Below are 18,205 nucleotides of genomic sequence, written 5' to 3'. Positions count from 1 at the left end.
TGTTTAAGATGGCGTGGTAAATATCATAAGATTTCCAAAAGTCTCTTAACATAAAATTTTTCTCAACATCTACTGCAGACAATGCCTGAGCAAACGTTGTGCATAAATAGTATGCTTTTAAATTCGAAATAACACCCTGATCCATAGGTGGATGAGTGAAGTTGTGTTTGGCGGTAGAAATATGACTCTCACGTTCGAATTGAAATCATCTAGATGGGTAGGATGTCCAGGAGCATTATCTAATAGAAGCAAAATCTTGAAAGGAATGTCATTGTCTTTACAATATTTTTCAACTTTGTGAATGAAGCAGCATTTAAACCAATCCTCAAAAGAGAGATATTGTTATACATGCTCTCTGGTTCGATCAGAAATGCATGGGTAGGGTGACTTTATTGATGCCCTTAAATGCACGAGGATTTCCAGAATATAACGCAAGCTGTGGTATTAATCTGTAATGTCCCGCTGCATTAGCTCCAAGCAAGAGCGTAGCCCTATCTCTTGAAGCCTTGAAACCTGGCATTGTCTTTTCCTCTTTGGCAATGTATATTCGATCCGGCATTTTTTTTCCAATACAGAGCGGTCTCGTCAACGTTAAAAATTTGTTGCGTTGAGTAGCCGCCTTCATCAATAATTTTTTCCAACACGTTACAAATTTTCTCTGCAGCTGCAGGATTGGCACTGGTAACTTCACCGCATACTTTAACATTGTGGAAAGCATTGCGATGCTTGAACCTATTAAACCACCTGTTGCTTGCCATGAAATTGGCTTGGGGTTCACCTTACTTATCCTTAATACCTTCATAAATACTTCTTGCTTTTGCTTGAATAGCCATTGGACTTGGGTACTCGCTTCTGAATCTGATTTTTCCATCCATATTAATAGCTTTTCTATATTAATATCTTCAATATAGCACCTGAACGCTGTTTTGTGATCACTGTTGATCTTAAATGCGTTGATCCTTTAACATGTTCTTTTATACACGTACTGAACATTAAAATAGTATTCACTGTTGAAGCAGCGAGACTTAATTCCCTCGAAATAGATGACAGACTTTGTCCTGCTTCGTACTTCTTAATCATTTTCATCTTCATTTCTAAATCAATTTTGTTTTGTTTCCTAGCACTTGCACTTTCCGTTGTTCCCTTTCCCTTCATCATTGTAATACGTAAATAAGAATGAAGAGAAATTTCTGAAAATTTGTTTTTTATATGATTGAAGATTTCAGTGAAGGGGAACACATTTCACCCTAATACCATAACCTTAAAACCCACAGAATTCCAGTTATTGGGATTATGCACTAATTCCGAGTTGGCATTAATGATATTAAGCATAGGAGACCGGCGGAATTACTTAACAAGTACAGGTCACCGTTGAAAAAAAGCCATGAATTAGGGTTGAATTTGAAAGTGTCTGCAATTCTGCCCAGACACGTTAGGAGGGAGTATATGATGAGAGCCCTGTTGATCAATTCGGCCCTGGAAACATTGTGAAAGGCTGAAGGGGTAGAATTTTTTTTCAGCCTGGTCTGTACTTGTTAACAGGAGAGACTGCTTCTACAGGGATGGGATACACTTAAATAGAAAGGGTGCAAGAATGTTTGCTGATGCTATCAAGGCAGTGTTACGAGGGTCGGAAAACTGCTAAATTGGGTGGATACAAGGACTAATAGATTAACAGTAGCCACTGGCAGAGGTGAAAGTGATTCTTGCACTGCTTCTATTGGAATGAGCCACAGTCTGGAAAATAAGATGCAGAATATTTCAGAGACTGCTGGGAATCATTGGGGTACAAGTAAATACATGGGTTGTGTTAGAGTAGCTAAGAAAAACAACAGGTGCATCTGTACTTGCGTGTACACCAATGCTAGGAGTTTAGTAAATAAATTTGATGAATTTGAGGTATTGCTCAAAACATCAAAGGCAGATATTGTGGGGATTTCAGAGACGTGGTGTCACACAGATATAAGGAATGCAGAACTGGAATTTGGGGAGTACAATGTCTACAGAAGGGATAGACAGGATAGGAAGGGAGGAGGGGTTATGCTATTAGTTAAGAAATACATAAAATCCAAGGAAGTGAAGCCAGTCAACATCCCTGGACAGTGCAGTGTCGAGTCAGTTTGGTGTGACATAAGCATTGGGAGATCAACATTGAGAGTAGGAGTGTGCTATAGGCCTAATGACTCTGATGAGTATAATAAGAAACTATACAGAGAAATAGAGAGGGCCAGTAAATCAGAGAGTCTTATTATGGGGGATTTTAATTTCCCAGATATTGACTGGAATTTGGGGGCTGGTCACTCACACACTAGCAAGGCTTTTGTGGATTTATTGGATGATTGTTTTCTACATCAGCATGTTCGGGAGGAAACTAGAGGGAGTAATACTCTTGATTTGATTATCAGTAGTGATTCTTCATGCATTAAGAATCTGCAGGTATATGAACCACTAGGTGGCAGTGATCACAGTGTGCTGAACTGGGATTTACTCAAAGAGGTAACTACCATTAGGGGTAAAGGGAAGGGTTATTGCTTTCGTAAAGGCGACTACGATGGACTGAGACAGTATTTAAATTCTATACAGTGGGACCAACTGATGATGTTACCAACAGCAAATTCAAAATGGGAAGCATTCAAAGAACTTATCTTGGAAGCTACTAGGCTTTACATACCAACTAAGAAATATTGTTCAAGGTTTAGGCCTAAGTGGATGTCAGATGACCTAATGAGATATATGGCAGAGAAGAAAAATGCATGGGATACATACAAATTAACACGTGACACAGAAGCCTATGATAGATATAAGTTGATCTGTAACCAAGTTACAAAGGAGGTTAGGCAGGCGAAGGCAGATTACGAGAAATCTTTGGCAAGGGATGCAAAGAAAAACAGCAAAGAGTTCTTTACTTATGTGAACTCTAGAAGGAAGGGGATGAATCAGATTGGTCCACTTGATATCGATGGGTCAACTGTTGATGATCATGCTCAGGTAGCTAACAAACTGAATGAATATTTTGCATCGACATTCACACATGAGGAGTTATTCAGCGAGGGGAATGCCAGAGGTGTATTCAACTCTGGCAAGCTAGAGAATCTTGTAATAACTGAGAGTAAAGAGGAGGAGAAATTGTTGAAGATAAATACAAGAAAGGCACCTGGGGTGGATGGGATCTATCCAGTTATATTAAAGGAGGCAGCAAAGGAAGTAAGCAAACCCTTAGCCATAATTATGAGAGCTTCCTTGGACTCAGGGGAAGTACCCATGGACTGGAGATGTGCAAATGTGACCCCAATTCACAAAGGAGGATCAAAGGGCGACACAAGTAATTATAGACCTGTTAGTTTAACTTCTGTTCCTGGAAAATTAATGGAGGCACTGGTTAAAGAAGCACTGCAGGATCATCTAGACAAGACTTCAGTTACAGCTCAGACACAGCATGGTTTTGTTAAGGGGAAGTCTTGCCTGACCAATTTGATTGGATACTATGATGTAGTCACAAAAGAACTGGATGCAGGGAATAACTTTGATATTATATACTTGGATCTTAGAAAGGCTTTTGATACTGTTGCAAATGGAAGACTGCTGCACAAATTGGAACAGTGTGGCATTGGAGGCAAATTGCTGCTATGGATAAAGGGGTGGTTGAGGGGGAGGAGACAGAGAGTGTTAATCAATGGACACTGCTCATCGGGGGCTAATGTTATTAGTGGAGTCCCTCAGGGTTCAGTATTGGGTTCATTATTGTTTTCTGTATTTATAAATGATATTGATGATGGTATATCCAGCTTAATGTCCAAGTTTGCAGACGATTCGAAGGTTGGCAGCGTTGTCAAGGACACTACTGACACTATGCTACTGCAACAGGATCTGGAAAGGTTGAGCAGATGGGCTGACAGGTGGCAAATGAAGTTTATCATTGACAAATGTAAAGTACTACATATGGGAAATAGCAACCCCAGAGCAACGTATCAACTCTGTCGTACTAAACTGACAGTGTTAGAGAATGAAAAGGACCTGGGGGTAATTGTGCAGGCAGGTATGAAGTTTTCTGAGCAGTGCAGACGGGCTGCAAGAGTAGCTCATGGTGTATTGTCGATGATATATAGGAATTTTTCTAGCAGGGATAAGGTGATTATTCCCTTGTATAAGGCAATGGTCAGGCCACACCTAGGGTACTGTATACAGGTCTGGAGGCCTCATTTCAAGAATGATGTAGAGATGCTGGAATGAGTACAGAGAAGGGCAACAAGATTAGTGAATGGAACAAAGGGGTGCTCTTACGAAGAAAGGCTTAAGTTTTGCAAATTACAGTGTCTGGACACTAGGCACCAGCAAGGTGATCTGATAGAGGTGTATAAAGCCTTGAATGGTTTGAGCATGCTGAATGCTAATGGGATTCTTCCTCTTGCTCAGAATAATCACCTGAGAGGCATAAATTCAAATTGAGAAAAGACAGATGTAGGATAGATGTGAGGAAATTTGCCTTTAGCCGGCGGGTGGTTGGTTGGTGGAATAGACTTCCATCCCTTGTCGTGGAAGTTGATAGTCTAAATAAGTTTAAGGCTCAGCTGGACAGGTATTTCGAACGAACAGAGGGGTGAAGTGGAAGTGGTTATTTTTTATTTATTTATTTATTATTATTTTTATTTTTATTTATTTATTTTTTATTTTTTTTGACTGATGCTGCATAAGCTTGCTTTCTTGCGTCAAATGCCTCTAATGCTAATGCTAACATCAAAGGCAGATATTGTTTGGATATCAGAGACGTGGTGTCACACATATATAAGGAATGCAGAACTGGAATTTGGGGAGTACAATGTCTACAGAAAGGATAGACAGGATAGGAAGGGAGGAGGGGTTATGCTATTAGTTAAGAAACACATAAAATCCAAGAACGTGAAGCCAGTTGACATTGCTGGACAGTGCAGTGTCGAGTCAGTTTGGTGTGACATAAGCATTGGGAGATCAAAATTGAGAGTAGGAGTGTGCTGTAGGCCTAATGACTCTGATGAGTATAATAAGACACTGTACAGGGAAATAGAGTGGGCCAGTAAATCAGAGAGTTTTATAATACGCGATTTTAATTTCCCTGATATTGACTGGAATTTGTAGGTTGGTCACTCACACACTAACAAGGCTTTTGTGGATTTATTGGAGGATTGTTTTCTACATCAGCATGTTCGGGAGGTAACTTGAGGGAGTAATACTCTTGATTTGATTATCAGTAGTGATTCTTCATGCATTAAGAATCTGCAGATAAAGGAACCACTAGGTGGCAGTGATCACAGTGTGCTGAAGTGGGATTTACTCAAAGAGGTAACTACCATCAAGGTAAAGGGAATGGTTTTTGCTTTTGTAAAGGCGACTACGATGGTCTGAGACAGTATTTAACTTCTATACAGTGGGACCAACTGATGATGTTGCCAACAGCAAATTCAAAATGGCAAGCATTCAAAGAACTTATCTTGGAAGCTACTAGGCTTTACATACCAACTAAGAAATATTGTTCAAAGTTTAGGCCTAAGTGGATGTCAGATGAACTAATGAGACATATGACAGAGAATTAAAATGCATGAGATACATATAAATTAACATGTGACACAGAAGCCTATGATAGATATAAGTTGATCTGTAACCAAGTTACAAAGGAGGTTAAGCAGGCGAAGGCAGATTACGAGAAATCTTTGGAAAGGATGCAAAGAAAAACAGCAAAGAGTTCTTTACTTATGTAAACTCTAGATATGAAGGGGATGAATCAGATTGGTCCACTTGATGTCGATGGTTCAACTGTGGATGATCCTGCTCAGGTAGCAAACAAACCAAATGAATATTCTGCATCAACATTCACACATGAGGAGTTATTCAGCGAGGGGAATGCCAGAGATGTATTCACCTCTGGCAGTAAGCTAGATAATCTTGTAACAACTGAGAGTAAAGTGGAGGAGAAATTGTTGAAGATAAACACAAGAAAGGCACCTGGGGTGGATGGTATCTATCCAGTTATATTAAAGGAGACAGCAAGGGAAGTAAGCAAACCCTTAGCCCTAATTATGAGAGCTTCCTTGGACTCAGGGGAGGTACCCATAGACTGCAGATGTGCAAATGTGACCACAATTCACAAAGGAGGATCAAAGGCTGACACAAGTAATTATAGACCTGTGAGTTTAACTTCTGTTCCAGGAAAATTAATGGAGGCACTGGTTAAAGAAGCACTGCAGGATCATCTAGACAAGACTTCAGTTATAGCTCAGACACAGCATGGTTTTGTTAAGGGGAAGTCTTGCCTGACCAATTTGATTGGATACTATGATGCATTCACAAAAGAACTGGATGCAGGGAATAACTTTGATATTATATACTTGGATCTTAGAAAGGCTTTTGATACTGTTGCAGATGGAAGACTGCTGCACAAATTGGAGCAGTGTGGCATTGGAGGCAAATTGCTGCTATGGATAAAGGGGTGGTTGATGGGGAGAAGACAGAGAGTGGTAATCAATGGACACTGCTCAGCGTGGACTAATGTTATTAGTTGAGTCCCTCAGGGTTCAGTGTTGGGTCCAGTATTGTTTTCTGTATTTATAAATAATATTGATGATGGTATATCAAGCTTAATGTCGAAGTTTGAAGACGATACAAAGGTTGGCAGGGTTGTTAAGGACACTACTGATGCTATGCTGCTGCAACAGGATCTGGAAAGGTTGAGCAGAAGGACTGAGAGGTGGCAAATGAACATTGACAAATGTAAAGTACTACATATGGGAAACAGCAACCCCAGGGCAATGTATCAACTCTGTGGTACTACACTGACAGTGGTAGAGAATGAAAAGGACCTGGAGGTAATTGTGCAGCAGATATGAAGTTTTCTGAGCAGTGCAGATGATCTGCAAGAGTAGCTCATTGTCTCTTGACAATGATATGCAGGAATTTTTCTAGCAGGGATAAGGTGATTATTCCCTTGTATAAGGCAATGGTCAGGCCACACCTTGAGTACTGTATACAGTCTGGAGTCCTCATTTCAAGAAGGATGTAGAGCTGCTGGAACAAGTACAGAGAAGGGAAACAAGATTAGTGAATGGAACAAAGTATTGCCCTTACGAAGAAAGGCATAAGTTCTACAAATTACAGTGTCTGGAGACTAGGCACCGGCGAGTTGATCTGATAGAAGTTTATAAAGCCTTGAATGGTTTGAGCATGCTCAATGCCGATGGGATTCTTCCTCTTGCTCAGAATAATCACCTGAGAGGGTATAAATTCACATTGAGGAGAGACAGATGTAAGATAGATGTGCGGAAATTTGCCTCTAGCCAGCAGGTAGTTGGTTGGTGGAACAGACTTCCATCCCTTGTTGTGGAAGTTAATAGCCCAAATAAATTTAAGGCTCAGCTGGACAGGTATTTCGAATAAACAGAGGGGTGAAGTGGAAGTGTTTTTTTTTTTTTTTTTTTTTTCTGGTTGATGCTAAAGAAGCTTGCTTTCTTGCATCATATGCCTCTACTAATGCTAATTCTTTAAAAACACTCATGATTGAAGTGAAGGAAATATATGACTATATAAATGTTGACATAGGTGAGAGATATTCTTTTACAAAGCAATTAAATTCAGCTAAATTGTTTAACAAGGATAACTTTGTTATTTTTTGTACGAAAATGCCCATAGAAGAGGTACAGACTACTGAGGCATATCCCATGATTGAAAGAGAAGAGCTCCTTACGGAATTACAAGTTTTCTGTAGCAGATATGATCTACACAATTATTGCAAATTAACTGATGCTGAAATTTATCTCAGAAAATAATCTAGCTTAATTTCTTGGCGAACTTACAAAATTCAAAAGTTCTTTTGACCATTCTGATGACTATTTCAGAGCCCGAACGATGCCATTCAACATTAAAAATAAGAAAAACATTTTTAAGGAGCACTATGAATCAGTAACGGTTAAATGCTTTATCACTGCTTATAGAGAAAAGCTTGGTCAACAGTGCACCAAACTTGAATGAAAAAGTTATTAATCTATTTTCAACAAATAAAAACCAAAGAATGGATTTTATTTTTATATAAAATTTTGGGTCTGTTAATGGTAAATGTCTAGTTAATATTTTGTAGTATTTTTAACTTGCTTATTATTATTATTACTGTATATGTCTACATGTCTTATAACCAAGGCAATTTAATGTAACTTTAAGACGCAGCATCTCCAAACATCAGAATCACGAGCCGCCACTGAGAATGACCTAGATAGACTTCAGAGGTGGTCAGAAAAATGGCAGCAATGCTTTAATCCAGCAAAGTGTAAAGAATGTTCCTGGGGAACAGTAACCCCAAAATAACTTATACACTTGACGGAGTTGAACTACAGCCTGTAGTGGAGGAAAGGGACTTGGGTCAGGTGATCAGATATAAAGTTCTCTGAGCATTGTAGACTGGTTGCAAGGAGGACCCCTGGTGCCTATCGGTGATTTATCGAACAATCACTAGTAGAGATAAGGATGTCATGACATCCTTAGAAAAGGAGATAAGGATGTCAAGTATGGAGACCGCGCCTAAAGAAAGACCTTGTTCTTCTTGAAAGGGTCCAAAGATGGGTAACTCACCTGGTGAGAATGGCAAAAGGGCATCCATATGAGGAAAGACTTCGAATATGTGGGTTGCAGTGCTTGGAAACTAGGCACCTTAGAGGAGACTTGATTGAGGTGTTTAAGGCTCTGAGAGGCATAAGCAAAATGAATAAGGACAAAATTTTCACAGTTATAAATGATTTAAGAAATGGGGGCCATAATTTCAAGTTACAGGAGGAGTTGTTTAGACTGGATTGCAAGAAGTTTTATTTTAGCCAGCGAGTTATAAATTACTGGAATAAGTTACCTACATGGGTGGTAGAGGCCGACAATCTGGGGAAATTCATAGGTCATCTGGATAATTATCTAAGGGAAGAGGGAAATGCATAGGTTGTCCATTTCCTTTTCTCTTAACTTTTATTATTATTTTTTTAAATTTTCTCTTTATTATTATTAATTAGTTTTTATTCTTATTTATTTTTTGTTATTTTATTTTACTATTTTTATTTTTTTTATTTTGTTTTATTTTTATTTTTTTTATTTTGTTTTATTTTTATTTTTTTTATTTTTTTTATTTTTATTTATTTATTATTTTATTTTTTAAATTTTATTTATTTATTTTTTTTTTCGCTGGTGCATCATAAGCCATAGGCTTCCTTGCACCATGTGTCAATTTTAATACTAATACTAATTATCTGAAAAGTGCAAATTGTTTTTGTTTTTTGGTTGTGACCTCCAGAAACATGCTTTAGAAAAATATCACAAAGGCATTAAAAATTAGCATTAGCATTAGTAGAGGCATATGATGCAAGAAAGCAAGCTTATGCAGCCAAAAAAAAAAAAAAAACTTCCACTTCATCCCTACGTTCGTTCGAAATACCTGTCCAGCTGAGCCTTAAATTTATTTAGGTATCAACTTCCAGAAAAAAGGGATGGAAGTCTATTTCACCAACCAACTACCTGCTGGCTAAAGGCAAATTTCCGCACATCTATCCTACATCTGTCTTTCTCAATTTGAATTTATGCCCTCTCAGGTGATTATTCTGATCAAGAGGAAGAATCCCATCAGCATTGAGCATGCTCAAACCATTCAAGACTTTATACACCTCTATCAGATCACCTTGCTGGTGCCTAGACTCCAGACACTGTAATTTGCAAAACTTAAGCCTTTCTTCGTAAGAGCAAACTTTGTTCCATTCACTAATCTTGTTGCCCTTCTCTGTACTCGTTCCAGCAGCTCTACATCCTTCTTGAAATGAGGCCTCCAGACCTGTATACAGTACTCAAGGTGTGGCCTGACCATTGCCTTATACAAGGGAATAATCACTTCCTTATCCCTGCTAGAAAAATTTCTGTATATATCATTGACAAGACACCATGAGCTACTTTTGCAGCCCGTCTGCACTGTTCAGAGAACTTCATATCTGCCTGCACAATTACTCCCAGGTCCTTTTCATTCTCTACCACTGTCAGTGTAGTACCACAGAGTTGATACGTTGCTCTGGGGTTGCTGTTTCCCATATGTAGTACTTTACATTTGTCAATGTTAAACTTCATTTGCCACCTCTCAGCCCATCTGCTCAACCTTTCCAGATCCCGTTGCAGCAGCATAGCGTCAGTAGTGTCCTTAACAACCCTGCCAACCTTTGTATCATCTGCAAACTTGGACATTAAGCTTGATATACCATCATCAATATTATTTATAAATACAGAAAACAATAATGGACTGAACCCTGAGGGACTCCACTAATAACATTAGTCCACGATGAGCAGTGTCCATTGATTTCCACTCTCTGTCTTCTCCCCCTCAACCACCCCTTTATCCATAGTAGCAATTTGCCTCTAATGCCACACTGCTCCAGTTTGTGCAGCAGTCTTCCATATGCAACAGTATCAAAAGCTTTTCTAAGATCCAAGTATATAATATAAAAGTTATTCCTTGCATCCAGTTCTTTTGTGACTGCATCGTAGTATCCAATCAAATTGGTCAGGGAAGACTTTCCCATAACAAAACTATGCTGTGTCTGAGCTATAACTGAAGTCTTGTCTAGATGATCCTGCAGTGCTTCTTTAACCAGTGCCTCCATTAATTTTCCTGGAACAGAAGTTAAACTCACAGGTCTATAATTACTTGTGTCAGCCTTTGATCTTCCTTTGTGAATTGGTGTTCCATTTGCACATCTGCAGTCTATAAGTGCCTCCCCTGAGTCCAAGGAAGCTCTCATAATTATGGCTAAGGGTTTGCTTACTTCCTTTGCTGCCTCCTTTAATATAACTGAATAGATCCCATCTACCCCAGGTGCCTTTCTTGTGTTTATCTTCAACAATTTCTCCTCCACTTTACTCTCAGTTATTACAAGATTATCAAGCTTACTGCCAGAGTTGAATACACCTCTGGCATTCCCCTTGCTGAATAACTCCTCATGTGTGAATGTCGATGCAAAATATTCATTTAGTTTGGTAGCTACCTGAGCAGGATCATCAACAGTTGAACCATCGATATCAAGTGGACCAGTCTGATTGATCCCCTTCCTTCTAGAGTTTGAATCAGCAGATACCGACTCAGTGGATACAGGGGTACGACTCTATAAATATGACCTTTTAGAGAGATAAATAGCCTAGTAATATAGCGTAATTTTCATCTTCCAAGGACTTTGAACGAATTACAAAAAAAAACAAAAAAAAAAAACAATATGTTATTGGGTTCACATTACTATATTTTCACAATACCTCCATTTATCCCTACAGATGCAAAATATGTTTGCATATTTTTTTCAGTTTGCTCTGGCATTCAAAAAGGCATTCCGGCCAGCAAAAACTTACATAAGGTTGAATTTGCGTAAGTTGAGTATTATGTAAGTCAGTGAGTTCCTGTATTAATGCTATAGTCTGCCAATTGAATTTGATAACAAAGTTATAAATTTTTTAATAGGATTATCAGCAGTAGTATAATTAATGTAAATATTATATGCCACCCCCCCCATGGAAATTATTGAGACCATTTTCTGACTTGTATATGGTCTAAAAACCTTTGTGAAAAGCTATATTTAATGCTATAAACTACTTTTTTCATATGCTTTTCATGATATTATCAATGTCTTCAACATTCCTAATGATTAGAGAAAATTCTAGTACAGGAGTGTTTACTTTTAAATTCTGAATAAACCAATGCATTACTAATTTTTGCCTTAATTATCAATAGTTTGCAGTTCCAACTATTTCTTATTTAGCAATGTTTTCTTTATCCATATCATCATGCCTTTTTACTTATCATCATGCATATATGATAGTTTGAACTAGAGCTATAATGCTCAATATATATATATATATATATATATATATATATGTGCTCTTTTTTCCCCACATCTTTATATCATTTTGCTTATTAATATACCTGCAGTTTCAAACACGATAACTAGCAGCTTAAAGTTCCAGACAACTGTATTCTTTATTCACATACTTCTAAATTTCTTGCTTATTTTAATGCTCTGGGCTATTAGGTACCTGAGGACAGGAGCTGTCTATTTCTGTCCAAAAATCTTTACCTAACTTCACCTTCATTCATCAAAATTGCTAGTCAGATAACTAGTAGTAAAGAAATTCTAGGATATTTAATTTTAGAATTGCCTCCACACATTACTTTGCAATGCATTATGATATTTTCTCTCTGAACAATTTTTTCATATTATGTTATCCCTGAAATTACCTGTGACCCCATGTGCCAAAGTTTTCTAGACCATCTTTTGTAGTAATAGTAGTAGTGTGTGTTGTGTGTAAAAGCTTACATACATTTCAGAGTAAATAAACTTGGAAAAAGTAACAGAAAACAGAGGATATTTACCCTTCCACTGCTAACATGGCATCTAACAAGCATCACTGTTTTTAAATTTTTAAATTAGCATTAGCATTAGTAGAGGTATATGATGCAAGAAAGCAAACTTATGCAGCATCAGCCAAAAAAAAAAAAAAAAAAAAAAAACCCTTCCACTTCACCCCTTCGTTCGTTCGAAATACCTGTCCAGCTGAGCCTTAAATTTATTTAGACTATCAACTTCTACAACAAGGGATGGAAGTCTGTTCCATCAACCAACTACCCGCTGGCTAAAGGCAAATTTCCGCACATCTATCCTACATCTGTCTTTCCTCAATTTGAATTTATGCCCTCTCAGGTGATTATTCTGAGCAAGAGGCAGTATCCTCTTGATGAAATATTCTGAGCAAGAGGCAGTATCCTCTTGATGAAATCGAATCCTCCCATGTACCTTTTCCCACCAATATTCTCTAACTATAATATATCAGTATTTTCTATTTTCATTTCAATATATGAATTATAAGAATAGATACTACAATATATAAGCAGAAGTGTCCATCTTTCTTATAGGCAATTCCTTTTCTCATACAGCATCTGTGAGATACCAGGTTGCATCTGCCAGATGCCATGCAAATGCCTCAGTTTCAATTTAGAAACCCCAGAGCAACGTATCAACTCTGTGGTACTACACTGACAGTGGTGGAGAATGAAAAGGACCTGGGGGTAATTGTGCAGGCAGATATGAAGTTCTCTGAGCAGTGCAGACGAGCTGCAAGAGTAGCTCATGGTGTCTTGTCAATGATATACAGGAATTTTTCTAGCAGGGATAAGGAGGTGATTATTCCCTTGTATAAGGCAATGGTAAGGCCACATCTTGAGTACTGTATACAGGTCTGGAGGCCTCATTTCAAGAAGGATGTAGAGCTGCTGGAATGGGTACAGAGAAGGGCAACAAGATTAGTAAATGGAACAAAGGGTTGCTCTTACGAAGAAAGGCTTAAGTTTTGCAAATTACAGAGTTTGGAGACTAGGCACCGGCGAGGTGATCTGATAGAGGTGTATAAGGCTTTGAATGGTTTGAGCATGCTCAATGCCAATGGGATTCTTCATCTTTCTCAGAATAATCACCTCAGAGGGCATAAATTCAAATTGAGGAAGGACGGATGTCGGATAGATGTGCGGAAATTTGCCTTTGGCCAGCGGGTGGTTGGTTGGTGGAACCGACTTCCATCACTTGTTGTTGAAGTTGATAGCCTAAACAAATTTAAAGCTCAACTGGACAGGTATTTCGAACGAACGGAGGGGTGAAATGGGAGTGGGTTTTTTTTTTTTTTTTTTTTTTTGGCTGATGCTGAATAAGCTTGCTTTCTTGCATCATATGCCTCTGCTAATGCTAATGCTAGAGTTTCGGTGACCCTAAAAATCTAAAAGATGTGATAAAAACTTTATTATTATTTCACCTTGCAACAGATACTGGTACCAAATTACTTGTAACCTGAAGTGCACAGGATGGTTGTTATGTCCAACTGTTATTACTAGCCATATAGTGCAAGGAAGCCTGAGACTTATGCTGCACCAGATAAAAAAAAAATTTCCGAGTTACCCTGAGAGAGAGAGAGAGAGAGAGAGAGACAGATGTACAAGGGAATCACCAAGAAAGAGAAGAATGATGATATCCAGCTCAGGACCCTGGGTGTGCCAAGCCCATACTCACCAGATGTGAGCCCCTGGGGTTGGTTGAGGAACTCTCTGACTATTATTATTATTACTATTAGCCATATGGTGCAGCATAAGCCTGAGGCTTATGCTGCACCAGCCAAAAAAAAAAAATTCCGGAGTTACTCAGAGAGAGAGAGTCAGAAGTAGAAAGGAATCCCCAAGAAAGAGAAGAATGATGATATCCAGCTCAGGACCCTGAGTGTACCAAGCCCATACTCACTAGATGTCAAATGTGAGCCCCCGGGCTATCCTGCAAGTGGTCAGGATTGTGACTTTATGGGGTTCTGTAGGTTTTCTCTGCAAGATCTGTTGCGGCTAGCTCTTGTGTAGGGACTTTAGCACCGTACCAGTGGTGTGACACTGAGCAGGATGGTCATTACTTGTTGCATATGCCATATCTCCTTGATCTCCTATCTTAGGTCTGTGTACTTCCTGATCTTTTCCTTATGTGTTTTTATGGAGTTTTCCAGTGCTGGGCACCACTATGTCAATCAGATAGGTATCCTTTTTCTTCTTGTCAACTAGGGTTATGTCCGGTCTGTTGTGCAGAATTGTCCTGTCCATTATTATGGCACAGTCCCAGTGCAACTTTGGGTTGGGTTATTATTATTATTATTATTATTATTATAACTTTTTCTCCATTGTGGGATTTTTTCCTGCCCGTGATGAGTATTGATACAAAGTGCGTGGGATGTTTGCATGTACCCGGTTACTGTTATTATTGTTATTACTGTTGGTCAAGGAACTGTCTTACTATCCTAGAAGTGTTCAAAATTGCAGCTTTCTGGAGTTCTGTATAAGTGTACTCTGGAGGCCTATTACTGCGATGTTCTTATGGAGGCTCTTTGGCACCATGATGCCAGTGATTGGCACAGTGATTGGGATGATAATTACTTGTTCCATCTTTGACTTCCTGTTTAGGTCAGGTACCTCCTAATCTTTTCCTAATAAAATTTTGTGCTACTTCTGATGTATTATCCTTGCCACTTGGTTATGTCTGTGAGTGTACTCCATCTGGGTGATCACCATCCCATGATGATGTGCTGATTTTTTTTTGGAGGCAGGTGGCATCATCAACATACATCATCTTTCACTCCAGAGTCCTTGGTGATGTAGTTCCTTGTGTTAATGGTCTTGGATGGTGATCATGAAACCTTCCAGGAAGAGCTTCCTGTTCACGAGCTATGCATTGAAAACCGTCTTGTCTATACAGGGTGTTTCAGTTAAACGTTTCAGAACTTCTAAGAGGGGTAGGGTACATCCTGACAACTCGAAATCATATAGCAATGTGGGGTCGGAAATGCTTTCCTGAAGCGGTGTTGTACACAGAAGCACCATAAAAAGAAAAGAGACCGTAAGTGAGAAATCGTTTTAATAATACATGAAAAGAAGCAAAAGGTACATGGATTAAAGTATGTGTTCGAAGTTTCTTCAACCTCGTATTGCTTTCGCACAGTGGTACCTTGGAAAATGTGCTACAAATCCCCTTTTTCCTGCTGAAGTGTTGTTTTCCGATTGAGGCATCCTTCACAAGGGAAGGAATTTTCAACACGCATAACAACCATATCTGGGCGGTCGAGAACCCGCATGCAATACGACATCGTGCAGCACAGATTCGATTTTCGGTCAATGTATGGGCCGGTATTATGGGAGATCACCTCATCGGACCTTACCTGTTACTGTGTCGTCTAACCGGACCTATCTACTTGATCTTTCTGCAGCAAGTATTGCCACAACTTTTGAGAGGTGAACAGATTTCTGCATCAACGCAACAGACAATGTGGTTCCAACACGATGGAGCCCCTGCCCATTATAACGGAGATGTTCGTAACTACCTGGATGTCACATTTGGTCAACAGTGGATCGGACGTGGTGGTCCCGTGCGTTGGCCTGCTCGGTCACCCGACCTATCATGTCTTGATTTTTATTTCTGGGGTCATATGAAATCGCTAGTTTATGACACCCCTGTTGACAATGCTGAGGAGCTGGTTGCAAGAATCGCAGTAGCTGCCGAAGAAATTCGAAATTCGCCTGGAGTATTCCAGAATGTTCGGATGTCCATGCGTCGGAGATGTGAGGCATGCATTGTAGCCCGTGGAAGAAACTTCGAACACTTACTTTAATCCATGTACCTTTTGCTTCTTTTCATGTATTATTAAAACGATTTCTCACTTACGGTCTCTTTTCTTTATGGTGCTTCTGTGTACAACACCGCTTCAGGAAAGCATTTCCGACCCCACATTGCTATATGATTTCGAGTTGTCAGGATGTACCCTACCCCTCTTAGAAGTTCTGAAACATTTAACTGAAACACCCTGTATATATTCTTGATGGAGATCATTGTAGTGTCTGCCTTGGAGTGTTTTCTTCAACCATCTTTCTGTCTGTGTGAGTGGAGTCTCCTTGTTAAAATTAAGTGTTATTTGCTGTTTGTTAGTCTTTAATGGTCTTGGATGGTGATCATGAAACCTTCCAGGAAGAGCTTCCTGTTCACGAGCTATGCATTGAAAACCGTCTTGTCTATATATATTCTTGATGGAGATCATTGTAGTGTCTGCCTTGGAGTGTTTTCTTCGACCATCTTTCTGTCTGTGTGAGTGGAGTCTCCTTGTTAAAATTAAGTGTTATTTGCTGTTTGTTAGTCTTTCTTTTGGCTTGGTAGATCGGTGCTGTGTTTTCCTGGAAGTAATCCTGCATAGTACATAATTGCCTTCTTCTCTTGTTCAATGAATTCGCTCAGTCTCTACCTTCGTTGAGTCCCATGGTCAATAACTGACTTCGGGGTTGTTTTGGCAGCTCTTCATCATCATTATCCTTGTCCATCTCATAACCTCCTCCAGCTCAGTGTTGGTCCAATCTGTGATCCGAAAGAGCATTAGTACTGGGCGAGTGTTTATGGCTGTGACCATGTTACTACCATTCAGCTTTGATTTTAGCAGTCTTTTCAGTCTCTTATTATATTTCTCAATCAAGCAGGCCTTGATCTCCTTGTGCTCTAACTGGTGAGCCTGCATCATCCCCAGATATTTTTAGGTCTCTCCCTCTGTCGTGGCTTCAACAGTGTTCAGCTTGTTATTTTGTCTGACTGGATGTCCTTGATGCTATCCGTGGGTCTTGCATTTGTCTAGGCCAAATTGCATCTTGATGTCAGTGCTGAACTCTTCGGTGATCTGGAATAGCTGTTGAAATTGATTCTTAGTTGCAGCATAGAGTTTGATGTCATCCACGTACATCAAGTAAGAGAGGGTGTACAGGTTTTTCCTTTGTTCTTTTAGAGTATATCCATACTTGCTGCTATTGAGCATAGTTGGCTCAGGGCATCTCCCTGGAAGATTTGTCTTTGATTGGGATTAGTCTGGTTGTGATGTTCTTAACCTTGATGATAGTCCTTTATTTCGTCATTTTTTATTATTATTATTATTGGTTTCTCTTGTTTATTTTTGTTTGATATTTTTAATTAGGTTTAGCAAATCATAATTAATAGATAACTTTTCAATTCAGTAAAATGTGAAATATTAATTTTTTATACTTAAAACAAAAACAGGATTTTACACAGAGGCCATGCAAGTAACATTGTTAAAAGTGAGGAGGAAAAGTAAAGAATTTTTATAATATATTAAGCCTCTTCTGTTTTCTCTTACTTGCAGAATTTATAGTGAGATAAACTTTTCCAGGGTTTTCAAATTGCAATTATATACAACTCTGTAAAATTTTTAGCTTCATTAAATCACTTTTATTCATTCTGCATTTTAGGCAATGGGAGTTTATCTGTATGGGGAGTTATTGCTCTCGGGTCTCCCTTCTCAGAAGAAATTAGCACAGCAGTGTTTCTTGGATGTTAGAGAAGAAATGGAGCCAAATTTTATTGTAACTGTGCAAGAGATGTTAGTTCAGTGTACATGATTTGTATAATAATATAAACAAAAAAAATATTTAAGGGCAATACCTGATAAATGGAATATGTTGTGTAAAATATGAAAACTTACAAAATAATTCAACAAGTGCTGCAGGGGATATATTTATTTTTAATGATAAGTGTTATACTTTATTATAAAATATTATATATAAATAACCAGCATCAGAAAATTCTCAGATAACAAAAAACTTCTCATATAGATAGTT

At 38.7% G+C, this 18,205-nt stretch overlaps 1 protein-coding gene across 1 annotated transcript in view; it reads left to right on the top strand.

Moving 5' to 3' along the window:
• The window catches only part of LOC150077626 (aminopeptidase O-like), a 407,406-nt gene extending 389,420 nt beyond the window's left edge, over positions 1–17,986 (top strand). The window contains exon 14 of the mRNA XM_090385969.1: positions 17,837–17,986. Within this exon, the coding sequence (XP_090242095.1) occupies positions 17,837–17,986 (150 nt within the window). The remainder of the gene's footprint in view (positions 1–17,836) is intronic.
• The last annotated feature ends 219 nt before the right edge of the window (positions 17,987–18,205 follow it).

The sequence above is a fragment of the Mastigoproctus giganteus genome, chromosome 12 (genome assembly GCF_048544385.1).
Source record: "Mastigoproctus giganteus isolate SK-2022 chromosome 12, ASM4854438v1, whole genome shotgun sequence".
NCBI lineage: Eukaryota > Metazoa > Arthropoda > Arachnida > Uropygi > Thelyphonidae > Mastigoproctus > Mastigoproctus giganteus.
This window is presented reverse-complemented; position numbering and strand designations above follow the sequence as displayed.